Source organism: Eurosta solidaginis, chromosome 1 (genome assembly GCF_040869045.1).
Source record: "Eurosta solidaginis isolate ZX-2024a chromosome 1, ASM4086904v1, whole genome shotgun sequence".
NCBI classification, from domain to species: Eukaryota; Metazoa; Arthropoda; class Insecta; order Diptera; family Tephritidae; genus Eurosta; species Eurosta solidaginis.
In genome coordinates, this window is record NC_090319.1 from 63715927 (window position 1) to 63732369 (window position 16443).

A 16443-nucleotide genomic window follows, 5' to 3' on the forward strand; every position below is an offset into this window, starting at 1 on the left:
GCCCGTTTTCAAATTTTCTTTATTTTTGTATTTTGTTGTACCATATCATTACCGGAGTTGAATGTTGACATAATTTACTTATATACTGTTAAGATATTAAATTTTTTGTAAACATTTTACTTTAAAATTCTTTTTTTTTAAGTGGGCGTGTTCGTCTTCCGATTTTGCTAATTTTTATTTAGCACACAAATAGTGATAGGGGTAATGTTATTGCCAAATTTCATCATGATATCTTCAACGACTGCCAAATTACAGCTTGCAACCCTTATAAATTACCTTATTTTATAAGTGGGCGGTATCACGTCCATTGTCCAAAATTTTACAAATTTTCTATTTTGCGTCATAAGGTCAACCCATCTACCAAGTTTCATCGTTTTATCCGTCTTTCGTATTGAATTATCGCACTTTTTCGGTTTTTCGAAATTTTCGATATCGAAAAAGTGGGCGGGGTTATAGTCCGATTTCGTTCATTTTTAACAGCGATCTGAGATGTATGCCCATGAACTTACATACCAAATTTCATTAAGATACCTGAAAATTTACTCAAGTTATCGTGTTTATGGACAGATCGACGGACGGACATGGGTAAATGAATTTCTTTTTTTGCCCAGATCATTTTGATATATAGAAGTCAATATCTATCTCGATTAGTTTATGCCGTTATGCGAACAAAATTAATATACTCTTGGTAGCTCTGCTCAGCTGAGTATAAAAAAAGCTTTGATCCTTGACTGAGAAATATAAAAGTGGCAGTAAGTTCCGTTATCATTAACTTCAATTAAATATAACTTTCATTTTATTTGACAGTTCACCAAACGATTTCTGTCAAATAAAATGCCAGTTATCGTTAATCGAAGATGGTGAAAACAGTACTAAGAGTGTGAAAGAAGTTGCCCATAATGTATAAACCATTTACCTAGCTACGGTGTTTTCACGGTATACAAAAGTTTTGTACTTCTTCTTAAACACGATCAACCATTTTTCAAGGTTTGAAATTTACAAAAAAAAAAGTTATAAGTTATAGTTTGATTGAAAGGAAAACAACACATACCTTCGTGCATTTAAAGACTAACAAAATTTCGAAAATTTTTTCAGAAAGTGTTTCTTTTGGCCGCCTTTATTTGGCAAAGAAAAAGGGTACACATTCAATTTTTTTTTAAATGCTGTTTTTTTTTTTACTCTTCGTCCGGAAAAAACCATATTTTTATACCGTTTTCACACAGAAACTTAATCGAATCACTATTCTATTTAATGAAATAATTAAGTTTCCCTTTTCATACAGGGTCTTTTGCTTCATTAAACGAACATCTGTCAGTGGCCCCAAAAATATTTTGTTTTTACAAAAAATAGTTAAAATGGAAAGCAGCCGTTTCCTTCTTAACTATAAATACAATTAAAATAAAATACATGCGCAACTACCCATAGAGTTGCACCTAACCAAATATGTGCCTATTTTCGCAAAAAGGCCATATTATCTTTTGCAGCAAATGCAGATATTTAAATTTTGAAATTTTTTCGTGTTTTTCTATTTTTCGTAAATTATTAAAAATAATTTATTTTTGATTGTCATTTATTAAATTGACAATAAAATTCGAAGTACCAAGCAAAACCGACTGGATCTTTCACTCGATTAGGCATTCAATAAAGCCAATAATGAGGTAATAAAGAATTTGTATTTTGAATGGAAGATTGAGTTCAATTAGGGCCTTAATTTGGAAAACTTAATTCATTAAGCCTCTGTGTGAAATTGGCATTAATTTTTATTTCAATGTAGACATATTTTCGATATTGGAAGGATATTGCTTGCCAAATTTCACGTCGGTGTCGGCATTATCACGAACGAAATAATACACGAAAGAAAGTACAACGTACAAACTAAATTTTACAATGGAAAATCGTTCCATGAAATATAGCTTTTCATGAATAAAACAATTTTTGGGTCCGATATTAAACGAAACAGTAATTGCACAAAACATATTCGATGAACTGAATTTTTGTTTGACTTTCAAAAAACAGAGGACCGAAATACTTGTACTTCCGAATACCTAGGAAGGGCAATACAGCTGGTTTTCTTAGGAAACATTGAAAATAAATATTTTTCACATATGCGTAAGAATTAATGAGTTTGAGATGACTTAAAATTTTTTTTTTTTTATTAAATTATTATATATATTTGAGTAGCAAAAAAATTTTGTACGAATATGTTTTTTTATTCGTCCAGAAGATTTATTTTAATGCTATTTTTCTTTCCAGTATTGCTCCCTTTCTTATAAATAAATATTCTTTAACTAATGTTTTACAAAGCTCAAAAAATATTTACCCCTTAAATTTTATTTACTTAAAATATATTGCTATGTTCCGACCCTAAAGCAATCATCCATTGTCAAGAAGAATACTCACAAAAATCATACTACTGTACTGAATAATAGTTTTTTTGATATCTACTAGGATCTGCGTAAAAGTACAGAACTTCACACTTCTTAAAAAGAAACTTTTAGAAAACAAGTCCGATTGCGCGGTGAATTTGAATTTCATACCTGCTCGGGCGCCAATATTTCATAACGAATTTGGCATGCAGGTATGTATGTGTTGATGATTCGAAGTATAAATTTTTCAAAAAGTATTAAACAAATAAGTTTTAATGTTAAAGAATTGTAGTTTTTTTTATTGGTTATTTAAGTGCGCAGCAAAATTTGGACAACACGAGTATTATTAATTATGAGAAAAAATATAAAAAGCTGAATTTTTTAAACAATTTTCGCTTTATGCCAACTTCCATTTATGAATCAAAAACCCGTTAAATAAGACGGAAATGCATTGATTGAAGAGCAAATAAAGAACATTATTAAATTGTATACAGAGTTGCACAGAAAAAAATGTTTGGACATAAAGTTTTGATAAAACAGGAATACAAATCAAAGAGCCAAATGGAATTGGTCCTAGTTTTAAAATGTTTACACTCTTTATAAAATCTTTACTATTTTTTAACTTTTCGCGTTGCAGTTTAGCTGGCACGTTTCCTAGAGAATGGTATACAAAATTTTGTTTAGTTTATAATTTTTTTTTTTTTAAATAAACTACCCTTATATAAACAAATATAAACTATTTGGTTCAAAAAATTTATATTTTTTTATGTCCATCCACATGCAACAATTATGCAACTATTCATATGCAAGCAACAAAAACACAAACTGGGAGAGGAATTTTTACTTATCAGAGAATAGTAAAATCACATATATAAATTAAAACAAACTTAGGGTTAAAAAGCAATAATCATTAACTCTAATGATTAAAAAAAAAATAATGATGCATAAAAAATAACTATAATAATAGTACTTTTAATAAACTAATAATAAATTAAAGATAATAGCTATATTAACATAAGAAAAAAAAACAAGTAAATGAAAATAAAAATATGTTTCTTATGATGGTTAAATCTAAGAAAACCAAATAAAAATATTTAATTAAATATATATATGAGTTAAATTTAAATATCCTAATGAGCATTTAATATATGTTTTTATTTATAGGCGACAAAGTTCTGCTAACATTACTAACCTAGCATCGGCGAGTAGCTGAACATATACTACGAAACATTTAATTGAAGTAATAAAAAGGTTTTTTTTACTTCACTCGCACTTTTTATTTCCCTAATTATTGCGGAAGCTTACATAAATAATTATGTATTTTTCTTAATTGCACTTAAGTCAGTGCAAAGCGGGTGACATGTTTTTTTATTTATTTAAAAAAAAAAATCACATAACTTACTAATAGTTTCACGAAATATAGAGTTTATATAAGAAAATATTTTTGAACTAAATAGACGAAACTTAAATAAAAAAAATATTTTTTATGAGTTTTGTGCGCCTACCTGTAATAATATCTATATGTACAAATATTAATTATACATTTTACATACATACCTTATTTATACAAATTTTTTTTTATCTAACTACTATATAAAATGTATGCTTTTTAATTCTGTGTTCCTGCTTAAAATATAAAACTTACTTTTTTACAACCCAACAACTGTTTTTTTATATACAAATTGTTCAAACTAAAGTTTTTTTTTATCTTCCTGTAGGTATGCTTAGTAAACATATTTTATGTTTTAGTTTGTGTAATATATTGCGTTTTCAACAAACCCAAACTCCGTGGTTGCCAAATTCGACCGACTGCTAAAACACTTCTTAAAATATCGGAAGAAATATCGGAAAACACGTTTTAAGCCCGGTATCGATTATCAGAAAGCTAGAATAAAAAATTTAATTTCTGTTAAGAGATATTTTGCATAAAACAGTTGGCAAACACAGTGTTTGTGTTTGGTGGAAACATAGTATTCGTTCGATTGTATTTTTTCCCCTTCTAAGAGTTGCTTTTCATATATAAGGATTAAGGCATTTTCACTTCTGTCCGACTTTTGAAGTTTCGTGTTAAAACTTTTTTTATAAATTTTTCTTTTTGCAGCTTTGTGTGGTTAGCATATTCAAGATTGAACTTAAATAAATGAATAAAATAAGCATATAAAGGTATTTTTACAAAGTGTACTTGAAGTTGTGATGATTGAATGGGTCGAAGAAAATAAATTTAACAGTGATTCTAACAGTGCATTTCATGAAATCTTTAAGAAGGTAAATGAGTTTGATTATGCAACTGCAGATACATCAATTCTTAGTTTTAACATTATAACATTTAGGCATTATGGTTTATTCAACCGATTTTTTGTTAAGCGAACACGTTTGTTAATTTATTTGTTTAGAAGAGAAAGAAACTGTTGGTCTCAGATTACCAAGATTCTGTAAAAATTACAGTTTCTCGATCAATCTAACTAATTTTCCTGTAGAATGATGCAATAGCGAACAACCACCAATTTCAAAGAGCAACATATGCTCATGGCGCTCACTCTGTTATATCAACAGCCTTCACTGTTATTCTAATATTGACGGTAATCTGTTATTTTAACAGTTTTTTAACTGGTAAGATCACTGCGCAACAGCTGACATGCGATGAATAATTTAGCATTGATGTTTTGACTATTGAAACAGCTTGTGCGAAGTTGATTCAACAGCTATTTGCGATGGATAAAAGTTGGCGAAAATGTACCGTATTTCGGTTTATTTTACCATATTTTTTCTTTCAGTGTATGTATTCATTGATATCATTCAATCAATAAAAACACACAGGATGTACTCTTGATAACCCCAGCAGGTTAAGGGGCTTAGAATATACCCCCGGCATGTATGCCTGTCGTAAGAGGCGACTAGAATACCAAATTGATTCAAGGAGTTGCCAGCGCAATTCTCCAACGAAATTGTCAACCTCACCTACCCGTGGTGCATCCTATTTCTTTAGCAGCCGTGGCTCTGGCGACCCCAATTTCCTCATGGATCGAGGGGGTGGCCTAAAAAGTTTCATGTGGTCATAACAAATCGTTCCCGAGATGGACGGGCTAGTACCTTAATGGTGCTTGTTACCGGAACGTACCGGATCTGCATCCGGCAAAAAACCATTAATATCGATAACACTCCCCAAAACCGTCGGGAAGTGTACTTATCGCTACAACAAGAACAACAACAACATGTACTATTGCTATGCGAAATTAGATATAGACTAGAAGAAAATGAGAAGTCCAACCCAGTTCAATTTTCATTAACGCGTGAAAAAGAGCGGTCTTAAATTGAATCGACGAAAATTAAAATTCCTGTTTTGCAATAATTGACCCCAATTGGGAATTGCAAAGAGTGAAAGCAACTTTAGCCAAAGCAAGTGTCTTCTTCTTATGCTTTGTTTGCAACTAAAGTTTAAGATTGCCAACTTTTGTATGTCAGATGGTCCTAGGTTCGCTCAATCTGCCGTTCTCCATAAAAATAAGTGCAATCTACTCATCATGCAAAAGATTGGGTTCAACGCATTTATGTATATGAAAACGTTCATTGTGGCTCGGCTTTTAACGATTGATAAACATTTGTGTTTGCTGGAAAGCGCCCAGTGACGTAATATGCCACATCGTCAAAATGGGCGCTTTCAGCAAACACAACAACAATGGTTGTGTGATATTCTCCTGAACGCGCCGTTGAGTATTTTTGAACGGTTGGAATTTTACGTCAAATTACTGAGTGTAGGTACATTGAGCGCTTTCAGCGAACACAAATTTTGTTGTTACGTTGTAAACATGTTTAAGCCAGTTTCAGTGATATAAATTTTGTTTTTGAAAATAACTACCCTTAAATTTTAAGGAAATGACTTCTTAAATTATTTTGTACGTTTCACTATAATATTATGAAGAAAAAAATGGTATTCTTGACCAACAATTTAAAACCTCAAAGAACTGCCAGACAGCCGAATAAACAAATTTCGGCCCAGTAATTTGACGTCAAATTACAACCGTTAAGTGGTTAAAAAACACTCAACGGTGCGTTCGAAAAGTTATCACACAACAACAGATCAACAGTTGTGTTTGCTAAAAGTACACACTATTCTCGCAACATTCACTCAACGTGTTTAATTAGCTGTCTGGCGGCGTTTTTGTCATTTTAAAGCGTTGGTTATGAATAATTGCAATAGTCCGTTTCTTTAAAATTTAAGGAAAACTATTTTTTATATGACAGTTGGCTAAACTCGTCGTTCATGAAAAAAAAATGTCTATATCTAGGTTTTATGATCGCAATAGGACATTATAACGTTATGACACTACGGGAAAACCCTAGCTCATTATACACTTATGCCTAAATTATTTTAATTATATAACTTCTTATTGGTATACAACATAAACCATTTTTGTTAAAGTAAACTTTTCTTAATCTTAAAATTTCATAATTTTATATGAAAAGTAAAATAAATTAATGTAAAATGAGTTAAATGAAATTTTATGGAATCGATAATTTAACCCTCTGTAACATACTGTAGACCACAGGCAACATATCATTTAACCTTCGTAAATTCACGCAGAAATTATTTTTTGGTTTTGCCAAGCATTGTAGACTGTAGTCTACGTTTCATTCTTTCTACGAAACATGTGTTTGCTCATAAAGTACCGTTAGCCTTTTCAAAGTAAGTGATATTGTCAGTGAAGTGGAAAATTTCGTACACTGTGCAAGTGCTAAATTAAAAAAATAAAAAAAAAAAATAGTTTTTGAGGATATTGTGGATATTTTCTGTAAAAATATATAAGGTAAGAGTTCAGAGAGCGACCACCGTGGTGTGATGGTAGCGTGCTCCGCCTATCACACCGTATGCCCTGGATTCAAACCCCGGGCAAAGCAACATCAAAATTTTAGAAATAAGATTTTTCAATTAGAAGAAAATTTTTCTAAGCGGAGTCGCCCCTCGGCAGTGTTTGGCAAGCGCTCCGGGTGTATTTCTGCCATGAAAAGCTCTCAATGAAAACTCATCTGCCTTACAGATGTCGTTCGGAGTCGGCATAAAACATGTAGGTCCCGTCCGGCCAATTTGTAGGGAAAATCAAGAGGAGCACGACGCAAATTGGAAGAGAAGCTCGGCCTTAGATCTCTTCGGAGGTTATCGCGCCTTACATTTATTTATGCATTTTAGAGTTCAGAGTTCATTGTGACACTATTTGTTTTAGATATATCCTCAGTATTTTGTCAGTGGGTGGTGTTTAGTGTTTGTGTCTTGTAGGCTACATTATGTGAAAAGAGGAAATATCTTGCATGAAAACCGTGATTGCGTTACTTATTTTTTTTTTTTTTTTGGATGTCTCGTCGACTACGATCTCTCACTGACAGCGAGATCGCCTGCGCCCTCCATGATGATTACGCAAGTGAAGATTGCCTCGACTTTGATGATGATAGTTTGGCTGACCCTGATTTCGACCCAGATTTTATTTCAGATTTCGGAGAGCTGAATGAAGACTATTTTGAAGGCGAATTTGATGTAGATGAATTAGTAGAGTACGTGAACGATGACGACCGTAACTTCATCCATGAAGAAGCGGTAGAGGTCGCCCCATTTCGGTCAGAGGTCATAAGTACTTCAGCTCCACCATCAAAGCGACAAAAAACTGAAAAGCTACCGTTACTTTGGAATAAAATGAGTTTAGAGCTAAGCTCAGAGCAGCTGTCGTTTACTGGAAACGATTCATTGACATCTGATATCTTGGAGCTTGAGGCTTCCATTCAGTTATTTCTTTACTTATTTCGACCAGAAGTTATAAAAAAGTTTTGGTTGAGACAACCATCTATTTGGCACAGAAAGATCTAAACAATAATTTCAGAGTATTTGAGATAGAAATCCGACAGTTTACTGGTGTCGTATATCGTATGTCACTTGTCAAGCTACCCACGGTAACCAACCATTGGAGTTCCATCCTAGGCACAACTCTTAATTCCACAGGTTATGTCTTGCAACAGATTTGAAAAGATACGGCAAAATCTTCGTTTCAATGACAATAGCAAATGTCTTCCAAGGAGCCACCCTGACGTTGACAGAATCTTTAAAATACCTCCCGTTGCGGACTCCTTGATCGATGCATGCGCGAAAGTTCCAATAGAAAGAAATTTCCACCTATCCTAATCGCTAATAACCTTTCTGATAATTTTCTTTCCACTGTTGCTCATTGTTGCCTGTCGGCTACACTCCCCTTTTTATAATAGTATCCATACAAAATAAATAATTTAATCTATCCGATTTAATTGAAATAAAATTATTTCGAGGTGATGAGTTATAGAGGGTTAATGGCCAAAAAACTTAATGAAAATTATTGTTAAAAAAGCAGCAATGACAAGAATTTGGAAAAATAACAGACACACACACTCATATATGGTTTAGTAATGTTAAAATAAATTTTGTTAATACGAGTAAGTATTCAATGTTACAATCACGTACAGGCGTCGTCATACTTATATAATAGTCATGGATGAAATGCAACAAAACATACAGCAACAGACTTTTTTGCTTGATACGTGTAAGTGTTAGAATTTACAATTTATGTATAAGTATTGGTGTTTTAAAAAATTCAAGCGTTGACAAAAAAAATTTTAACAATGAAAAATCAAAAGCTTAAAATGAATGAACTCAATTCGAAGTGTGAAGTGTGAACAAAAAATTGGATAATATTTTCATAGAAATTGTATGATTCCCCACAAATTCATAAAAAATGAAATTGCAATGGTATTTAATATAAATTTAAAATTTATCAAACTTTCTGAAGTTGTGGCAACCTTAAATAACATGTCGTAAGCATATTTCTTTTTACATATTTAGAAAATTTAGAATTACTTAGGCAAAATATTTCAAATTAAAAAAGGTGTGAATACGAAGTACTGGTGAAGTTCGATGTGTAAACAACAGGCATACGTCTAGAAGACTAATACTGTTTTCACACAGAAACTTAATGATCTCATTTCACCTGCCAATGAAATCGTAAATTTTTTGCTTTCACACAGAAGTAACTGCTCGATTAGTATGAAGGATGAGACAGACAATCATGGCGGAACGATACAAGGTGGGAGCATGGTGACATACCTACAAACAAAAAAAATTCCATGTACTTGTAAATTCGATGGACAAATGCCAAAATCGTACCGCGCCGGTAGTTGATGTATCAAATCAAATAAAAAAGGTTATAATCAGCTGTTCGATGCGGCCACCTTGTATCGTTCCGCCATGCAGACAATGACATTTGCTTTGAAAACTAAGAAGCGGAAACGGAAGCGGAACGCTACTAACAGAGTTGCATTGTGCTTTTGACTTCATAAGGCATTCGATTAGCTGCTAATGAAATAATAATAGATTCGAATTTTGTAGGGAAGATTGAGCTCAATAAGCGTCTTAATGTAGAAAACTGCCTTTATTATTCAATAAGCCGTCTGTGTGAAAACAGTATAATGTTTTTAAGCCAACTGGAGCTCGCTCGAAGTTGAACAACAACAGAGCCAATTTTATCAGAAATAAATAGTTTGTAGCTTTTTGAGAAGAGCTTCGACGGCATCTTATCTCTAACAACCGATGGCCTAGAAGGTTCGATGTGATCATATTAAATAGTTTCCGAGATGGTCGGGCTAGTATCTTGATGGTGCATGTCACCGGAACGTGACGTATCTAATTCAGACAGAGGACAATCAACGTCGATAACACTTCCCATGTTAACGCTTCAACAACACCAATTTATTGTTTTATTATTAATAATATCGACAGTGAATTATTTTCATTGAATTAAAGCTTTGATATTATCAGCTTCTTGCTGATTACTTATCAGCTTAATATAGCCGCGTTATAGATTTTATAGTTAAATTCTACCGGTAACACTCCGATAAAAAATCGTTATATTTTTGAAATCAAATCGATAATTTTTTAATTACAAATCGATAACTTTTCAACAAAAACTCGATAAATATTCGATAACGAAGTAGCAAAACTCCGATAACAAAAAGATAACTTTTGGATTACAAATCGATACCCTTTTTGGTAACAAATCGATAGCTCTTTGACATTTTTTCAATAAGTTTTTGATATATAATCCATCACTTTATGATAAATATTGATTATGCTTACATAATTTGTCGACATCATACTGATTTTTGGTATCATATTGATAACTTTTCCATATACAATCGATATATTTTCCATAATAAATTCATATTTTTTCGATAACATATCGATCAAAAACCGTATAACTCGTCGACAAAAAATCCGTAATTCATTGACAACCTTTGTTACCGATAGCAAATTTGTCACACTTCGATAGCAAACCAAGAGCATATCGATAACAAAGCGTTAACTCTGCTATAAAAAATTACTAACACGGCGTCCTGGTTTAGGTTCCGGCTTCGACGTTGACTTATAATCTTCCCCTTCCTCTCGCCTAATCTTCGTTATGTTATCGATATTGTTATTATAATTTTTTTCTTATTCCTCTTCTGTTTTATACTTTTTACATTTACTTCTTTCCCTTTGTGGTTTACTTTATACATATATCATCAATTTGTTTTCCTTTCTTAGTTAAATCCAGTTCGGAGGTAGTCATTAAAACCTGTTGCTATGGAGTTACCCCCTTGACTTTTCCTGAGTTGGTTTGCGCCACAAAACGTCTCTCTACAGTTCGGGCTGAAGGCCAGATCTTCGGTGGGCAGCGTAAGCAAAGCCCGTGCAGGATGCCTTAGCCAACCCATATAAATCCGTGGGTGACGATAGGAAGGGAGGGTGCATGATTGGCATCACTTAGATATATTTGGCGGAATGGTTCGCAGAAATTGTTGGCGTATGTGCACCAAGAGGGGAGGAATCATCTAGTTACTTGACAATAGTATTTGTCGTGTGGCCGATTTTAAAGTATGAATTTGCTGGTTTGTCAGAACACAGAATTGTTAAAAGTATATTCTTATGACGCCAGTGCTTCAGCTTCATGTTGGCTATTACGTCAAACAGTTTGACTCATTAAAAAAGCTTCAATTTTTATGAATTTGGCCGTTAGTTTTTACATAGAATTCATAAATATTAATTTAGGGGTAGTCTCTCACTTTAGAAATCGTAGAAAATATTTCACCTTTTTTAGACCAAATTTAATACACATAGAGAGTGCTACTTTTATATAGTTACCTTTCTTTCGATTTTACTTTGCTTTTACGACAGAAACTTAAATTTGAAAGTACATTTAAAGAAATAAAAATTTTGGATTTTTTACACGAGTTTGTATGTATGTAGCTCGTTTATACCAAATATTATAAAAAAATGTACGTTTACACACATGTACCCATATTTTCAAGATTTGATTGCATGTAATTGATTGGTTTTTAATAAAATAATTTGCTTAATTCAATAAAACATATGTTTATACAACTTGGATACATGAAAATCTTTCTAGGTTTTCCCATGCTTTCTAGAGAGAGAGAATTGAATTATTGTGTTATTAGACAAATACACTGATTTTGCTCAATATCATTTACAAATACATATCGCACACTAACTACAAAAGAGTCACAACTTAAAATTTTTCAAAATCGGTTTTTTCCATAAACCAATTCACAGTACAAATCTCTAACTGCCCCTTAAATTTCGTTGTCATTATTTTCTTCTTTAACTGGAAAATTACCGTTATGCCAGTTTCGGTGTTGATTGCATCGCTTGGCCTCTATCAACTAAAGAGTACTATTTTTAGTTGTGTCAATGTGCTTAAGAACAAGTGAACAGTTTTTTTACGCATAAAGTCTATTATTTTAAATTATGACTATCTTGTTGCAAAAAGCTTTTAACTTTGTTGTGTATTAATTAAAATTGTGTCTTTTTATACGTAAAGAGTGAGTAAAGTTGCTTGTATTATTGTGAAATGTGCCTTTTTTGATGAAATAATTGTGAATGTACGAGTAGTAAGTTTTCTTAGAAATAGTCATAATTCAAAATTGCTATACATTTTGTCCGTAAACAAATAATTACAATAAAATTTCGTAAATTCATTTTATAATGAAGGTATCCTTCTTTGTAAAACTGGATTTCAGGATAACATTACAGATGTTTTCACATAAACCGTTTTTCTTCTCTCCTGAACATTCACATTTTTTCAAGTTGTGACTCTCTTGTAGTTAGTGTGCGATATATTTATTTCGCTTATTTACTTTATTATGTATGTAAATTACTGTTATAGGTAGAAAACAAACTTTATCTTAAATTAATTTTTGGATCAACACAAAAGCATTAGTATTATTTTTGCTTGGGTAATTTACAAAGAAAATATATATTTTTAGTAACGGTGTATTAGTTTGCACATTGAAAAAACAGAGATTTTTACGAAAATCGAATTCAGATAGCAGGAAACGAAAGCATAATGAGCTTTTTTCAGCAGCTGTTTGGAGTTATAGTACACGTGAGAGAGTCTTGAGTTTGGAAATGCAGAGTCTGAATGGAACACGCAGTTCAACTGTGAATACATCTTTTTTTAACGGGAAATCCTGTGTTTAATATTTGTCGATTTTTATATTTGAAGCCAAACGCAGCTCATGACTGACGATTTGTGCCCAATGAGCTTTGCATTGCAGCGGTGTGTATGTAGTTTGTGCACAATTTTAAAGAGATGTGTGTATTAAAAAAGCCCTTGAATAGAAACAATTAAGTCATTGAGTGGTTTTTATCGATTCTCTACTCTGCTATCTCACCTATTAGGTGACTCACCTATTAGGTGAGAGAAATATTTAATCTATTTATGTAACCGCTCACTCCGTACTGCCGCTCCAAACACTATGGAGTTGCAGCGAGCTTGGTGGAGCAATTAAGTATTATGATGAACCATGCGGTGCTGCTTCGCATAGGTTGGTCTATTAGATGTAAGGGTATAATATTTCGTCAGAATTGCTATTTATTGGTTCAATTGCCAATGAGAACAAGACAAATTACTCGCTGTCATCGGAGAAGGAGTAAGCGCATTTTGCTCTTAATAAATAAATAATTTTCTGTAAGCAGTTACATGTTTCTAGCCATAGGTGGGGTTGTCTTTTTACGAACCATCATTGAAATTCAAGAGGAATTCATTACCTTAAACTGAAAAGGCAATTTATAAGAAAAATTCTTTCTAGACGATCAAAGCCCATGATATTAAGTCTCATGGAGTTCCACTATTGATAAATGGCAAAGTTACATCAGCTTAACTGGTCCTTGGAGCATTCAAGGGAAAAGTAACTAGGAAGATATATGTACGTAAACGTGGTACATAATTAAAAATTTAGCGAGCGCGCCAAATTATTGAAAACGCCTCGGCTGGAAAAGTTTTTATATCGACATCCGTTGGCAACAGTATTAAGGAAAGGTCTCAAAGGACTGCAAAATATCATAAGAAAATAGCGTGGCTTGCTTTGGCGGTTTATAGCGGAATTTGTTATCGTCTGGGCAGGGATCGGCATGCAGCCTAGCCGAAGCGCACAAACGAATGACAATCATGATCGTTTGTCGTTTTATTTGTTACTGATCTATTTGTGTTATTTCGCTCCCTCTAGCTAAGATAAAATGTACTTATCTCTTTTCGTGCGTTAATATAACATCTCATTTAATTTTGTTATTTCTTGTACCTTTTTTTACACATTTTTGATCCGCTTATGTAGTTGAATACACTTGAAATGAAAAATAATGAAAACGCACCGATTTTCTTGGAATTTTTTTGCGCGGTTTACGCAACTCTGATCTTCAAGACCCATTCTTGGAAACGAATGAAGTTTGTTTACAAACGAATGAACCAATGTTTACAATTGAATGAACTTTAAGACCCATTCCTGGAAACGAATTGAGAGAGAATGAATGTTTCGTATCATGTCATCATTGTGTTCAGCGACGACTAAACGAAAGAGAATAATAATACGTGTGAAGTGGCGCCAATAATTATTTCACTAGCCGACGACCACTGGTCTATAAGGTAAGCCCCAGCGGAACGATACAAGGTGGCAGCACGGGACAGCTGATTATAAACTTTTTTTATTTGATTTGATACATCAACTTCCTGCGCAGTACGATTTTGACATTTGTCCATCGAATTTACAAAAACAAAGTACTGGGAACTTTTGTTTATGTTTGTAGATATGTCACCATGCTGCCACCTTGTATCGTTCCGCCATGGTAAGCCCTCAATTAAGATGAAGAAGAACGCAATTGAGAGGGAGCGTACTGCTCTACTATATAAAAATCACGTGTTATTTCGCTTTCTCTCTTTGAAATCGCTCACTTGTTCGGATCACGAAGAAGACTAACTTATTACCTTTACTTTAAACCACTCAGTGACTTGTAAGAAAAATTGCAGAATAAGAAAAAAATGGTGTGTACTATAATATTAAATTTGTAGAGGCGTATTGCATAATTAAGTGTTTGCTGATAACTGCTGTTCAGAACTCACCATTTTATAATCGTCGATTTTCGAAATTGACCGTAGGAACATGTTGACATAGACATACGTGGGCACATTTTCTAAAATATTATATTCGAATTGACGATTTAGTAAAAAAAATTGTACACAATTATACGCACAAAAAAATGTGCTCGGTAATTTAAAAGAAAAAAAAAAAAAAAATCAGTAAATGGAGTTCAAAAGTAAAATTAAAATGTTGATTAAATTTGTATGTAAAATTCCAAAATGGTAAGGTTAACCAAAGTAAATTTTACACTCTTGTGTGTTTATTTTTATAAAGGGTATTCACTAAACCTAGTAAGGAGCGCATTGGACAGAAACAACTGTTCAGTCTAGGTTGTTTTTTTTATTTATACTCAGCGTACTCTAAGTACAAATTGCCTACTATGACAATTAGCTTAACGGATTTTTAGGTTGCAACCCATCTTGCGCTATTTAGTGAATATACCCTTTTAATGGTGAACAACAATTATAAGTGTGAATAAAATAAAATTCTTGATGCAATGTTTGGTAAAAAATTATAATTTTATGATACATTTTTGCAGTTTTTTGTGTATTGTTTTTTTTTTAGTTTCAACTTAAAAATGTTTACTAAAAAAAAAAAATTAAAACTTTTTCATATATATTATTTTTATATTTTAGAACACAATATATCCTCAGCGCTTTCGTTTAATACCATTTCTTATCCTTTTAACTTATTTACTTAATATATTAATATTTTTATACATATCAATATTTCGATTTTATTTTCTATAACAACATAAATGCTATACATTTCTTTAAATTATGGTTTTAATACAATATTATTAATATTTTTATTTATATTTTTTTGGAGAAGTGATGAAATTATGAATAGGTCGAATGTAAGAAATTTAAAAAATTATGATTTCATGTTTTTCGTATATATGGAAATTTTTTGAAAATGTCTGTATGGATCTCGTTTAACCAGAAAAAAAGTAATAAAAAAATATGTATAATAGGGCGGGTCGATTTAAAAATCGCTCATTGCTCTGTGAAAATCGCATTCTAGGGATCAAAATAAGAAACTTTGCTGAAGGAACCATACCTCTGAATGAATTCTGATGCCCCCCCCCCCCCCCCCCCAATTTGGGTCGAACTTTTGGGTAGGGGCAAATTTTGAAAAATTCCACTTTGACCCATTTAGAGTGCTCCAATCGAGTCCAAATGTATGACCGACCCCCAGAGCAATGGGCGATTTTTTTGCCTTCCCACTAATCCACCCGCCCTAATGTATAATAAAGAAATATATATAATTAAATTTGAAATGGAGCATGTAAAATGGAGTTCTGCAATACCGCAAGTGTTTTAACTCTACCGATGGATCTCGGAACATTGATTCCGCTGAAATGCATTTTTATACCACTAGAGAATTTTTTTAGTTTTTGTTTTTGAAATTTGTTTTTATAATTATGCACAGAATAATGTTGGAATTTAGAAAAAATTTAACAATTCTTCTTTTTTTTTCTTCAAATTAATTAAATAATTCCAATGCGGTTTTGTCGCTGGCGTTGCGTCCAAAGCTAACTTTAGACACACACGCCTTAATGGCTACGTTCTTAATCGTCAGGCAACGCAAGGGACAC

General features: G+C 32.5%; 1 protein-coding gene across 35 annotated transcripts in view; it reads right to left on the bottom strand.

The window, feature by feature from the left end:
* Positions 1-16443, bottom strand: part of GluClalpha (glycine receptor alpha 1) — a 182633-nt gene that overhangs the window by 57846 nt on the left and 108344 nt on the right. For 25 of the 35 annotated variants that reach the window (XM_067757005.1, XM_067756841.1, XM_067756786.1 and 22 more), the window contains one exon: positions 14828-14898. The exons of the other annotated variants lie outside the window; for them this stretch is intronic. In XM_067757005.1, coding sequence (XP_067613106.1) covers positions 14828-14869 — 42 coding nt within the window. In that variant the 5' untranslated portion in view covers positions 14870-14898. The remainder of the gene's footprint in view (positions 1-14827; positions 14899-16443) is intronic. 35 annotated transcript variants of the gene reach the window in all.